The 286-nt window shown below is 66.8% G+C and overlaps 1 protein-coding gene across 1 annotated transcript in view; it reads right to left on the reverse strand.

Annotated features, from left to right (window-relative positions):
* The window catches only part of TIGD5 (tigger transposable element derived 5), a 2720-nt gene extending 2468 nt beyond the window's left edge, over positions 1–252 (reverse strand). The window contains exon 1 of the mRNA XM_017746653.1: positions 8–252. Coding sequence (XP_017602142.1) covers positions 8–252 — 245 coding nt within the window. The remainder of the gene's footprint in view (positions 1–7) is intronic.
* Positions 253–286: the final 34 nt, after the last annotated feature.

A 286-nucleotide genomic window follows, 5' to 3' on the forward strand; every position in this document is an offset into this window, starting at 1 on the left:
GAGGAACCAGGCATAGACGGCGCGGTCAATCTCCTCCTCGTTGGCCAAGCGCATCTTCTTGCGTTGGGTGCCCACCTCGCCGCCGAGCTGCTCCAGGAACCAGCGCAGCTTCGCCTCGTCCTTCAGCCACCCCCTGAGCGTGCCCCCCGGCACCCCGAAAGCCCGGCACACCGACGCCTGGCGCTCGCCCTTCTTCACCCTCTCGATGGCCTGGAGCTTGTCCTTGATGGAGTAGGCGCGACGAAGCGACATCTTCACCGACACCCCCCCGGGTGATGCGCTGCTG

This window comes from Corvus brachyrhynchos, unplaced genomic scaffold (assembly GCF_000691975.1).
Source record: "Corvus brachyrhynchos isolate BGI_N302 unplaced genomic scaffold, ASM69197v1 scaffold89, whole genome shotgun sequence".
Taxonomy (NCBI): Eukaryota; Metazoa; Chordata; class Aves; order Passeriformes; family Corvidae; genus Corvus; species Corvus brachyrhynchos.